Genomic DNA, 2,555 nt, shown 5'->3' on the forward strand with positions numbered 1-2,555 from the left:
CATTGCTCCAAGCAATCACCCCATGGGGTGTGCAGAGGAGCCAGGAGCACAAAAGTAACGATGGGGGAGGAAATGCCATGTTCTGAATGTGTCACAGCCCCTGTCCTGCTGTTCTCAGACCATGCAGCTGGGCTCTCCCCTGCCCATGAACTGCCTAACATCTGGGCTTTGCAAGAAAGAACTCTTAGATTCTCAAGGATGTGGAGGACTCTGTTGTTGGTTGCCATCATGGTCTTATCAGAGACGAAGATGCTGAGATAGGTCTCGGGGCCTGCAGGAGAGACAGACATAGTTTCACTTTAGCCTGGTGAGGGCTGGTCCCTGATCTGCTCCCACACTGGCCTGGAGTTAGAACCATCACTGGGTCCATTCCTGATAGCATCAGGTGCTTAATGATTTCTAAAATTAAAAATGAGTAAAATAGGGGTGGAAGGTGCAGAATTAGATACTTGAGCAGGTGCAGGAATGGCACCACTCAGGACCATCCCCATGGGAAGGGAGAGCATGTCCTGCAAAACAAGGACAGGGAGATGGAAGCTATCCTTACTCTGGAGACTCTCAGCTCAGCAGGACCCCTGGAGCCATCTCATAGAGTGAGTGTTTCAAGCATTCTTAGGAATTAGTACATCAGAGGAAATGTTTACATTTGAGGTCGACCTGAGCTCATCTGGAGGAGAACTGTGCAGCCGGTGGTCTCTTAGTCAGTGAACAGTAAGGTGCTGAAGGGCCCCTGTTATCCAAGAGAAAATGATCTGACTTAGACTGACTTCCCCTTGCTGTCTCCCACTTATTCTCTGCTCTCTGCTCCGTGTCCCCCAGCGCAGGGCCATGCAACCCCCCAAAAATGGAAACCTCTCAGAGACGCCTCTGCTAGAGTTTGTGCTGGAGGGATTTGAAGGTGGTCCTCAGACCCAGGCCCTGCTCTTTGCTCTGTTCCTGGCCCTGTACGTGGTGGCTGTCCTGGGGAACCTCACCATGATCGTGGTCATCACCCTGGATGCCCATCTGCACTCCCCAATGTACTTCTTCCTCAAGAACCTCTCCTTCCTGGACCTGTGCTACTCATCTATCATCGCCCCCAAGGCCCTGGCCAACTTCCTGTCCTCCTCCAAGGTCATCACCTTTAAGGGATGTGCCACCCAGTTCTTCTTCTTCTCCATGATGGGCACCACTGAGGCATTCCTCTTGGCTGTGATGGCCTATGACCGCTTCATGGCCATCTGCAGCCCCCTGCTCTACCCCATCACCATGTACCCCTCGGTCTGTGCCTGCCTGGTGCTGGGCTCCTACTGTGGAGGTTGCTTCAACTCCATCCTGCAGACCAGCTTCACATTCAGCCTCCCGTTCTGCAGTTCCAACCACATCAACCACTTCTTCTGTGATGTGGTTCCCCTGCTACAGCTCACTTGTGCCAACACAGCCATCAACAAGCTTGTCATGTTTGGCCTCTGTGGCCTCATCATTGTGGGCACCACACTCATGGTCCTCGTCTCCTATGGCTACATCACACTGACCATCCTGAGGATGCACTCAGGAGGAGGGAGACACAAGCTCTTCTCCACTTGCGGCTCCCACATGACAGCCGTGTCCCTCTTTTATGGGACTGTCTTTGTCATGTATGCCCAGCCGGGAGCTGTGCAGTCCATGGAGCAGGGCAAGGTGGTCTCTGTCTTCTACACCCTGGTCATCCCGATGCTCAACCCTCTCATCTACAGTCTGAGAAACAAGGACGTGAAGGATGCCCTGCGGAGACTGATCCAAAAGCACATAGCCACGTGAAGGAGGGTGACTGAAGAGACAGAATGTCCTGAGGGCTGGACATGAGGGCTCTGGGGGAGACAGAGGTTCGGTTGGAAGTATTTGTTCTTCATTTATCCAAGTGATTCTTTCATTCATTTCATTCAACACTGAGGAAGCACATCATGGGCCCCCCATGCAAGTGTGAGATGAAGAGATCAGATAAGGCACCAGAAAAATGATGGTGAATGATGGGGCAAGACCCTAATCTTGAAGTTTGAATAACACAACTGTCAGAGCAGTGAACAGAATATTGAAACAGAATTTATGTCCCAAGTTCAACAAATTCCAGTGAAGGTATGTAAGTAGATAGACTCTCAGGCCATTCCTATCCCTCCTTCCCTAAATCTACTGTAATTATGAGGTTGGTAATCTCCCCTGAACCACCTAGAAGGGGAACCTGAGGACACTCAGCCTTGCCCCTTTCTTGGTGATAGCCTGGGTCACCACAGCCAATTAGGGGGAGTTAGGAAGACCATGCTTCCCCTCAATCCTGAGTGGGGCTGTTCCTCCCCTCCCTCTTCTGTTCACTGATGTCGCCACCCAACAAGGCAGCAGGGAGCACCTGTGCCCCTGCTTCAGATGCTCCTAGTGCTCCCTGTCCTGGGTTTCTCCCCTCAGACTGCAGCTGGGAGCCCCAGGGAGTCAACGTGGATGTCTCATACCCAAAGATCCAGTGACCTTCTACCACACAGCCAGACTACTTCTGACCACAGAAAATGGTGCTTTGTCAGCTCAAACATCTCTGAAAGTCCTGA

The 2,555-nt window shown here is 51.9% G+C and overlaps 1 protein-coding gene across 1 annotated transcript; it reads left to right on the top strand.

Annotated features, from left to right (window-relative positions):
- Window positions 1-828: 828 nt before the first annotated feature.
- On the top strand, window positions 829-1,779 carry OR9S36 (olfactory receptor family 9 subfamily S member 36). Its single transcript, NM_001390793.1, has one exon. The coding sequence runs from the start codon at window positions 829-831 to the stop codon at window positions 1,777-1,779; it is 951 nt and encodes a 316-aa protein (NP_001377722.1).
- The last annotated feature ends 776 nt before the right edge of the window (window positions 1,780-2,555 follow it).

The sequence above is a fragment of the Bos taurus genome, chromosome 3, assembly GCF_002263795.3.
Source record: "Bos taurus isolate L1 Dominette 01449 registration number 42190680 breed Hereford chromosome 3, ARS-UCD2.0, whole genome shotgun sequence".
In the NCBI taxonomy this organism is placed as follows: Eukaryota; Metazoa; Chordata; class Mammalia; order Artiodactyla; family Bovidae; genus Bos; species Bos taurus.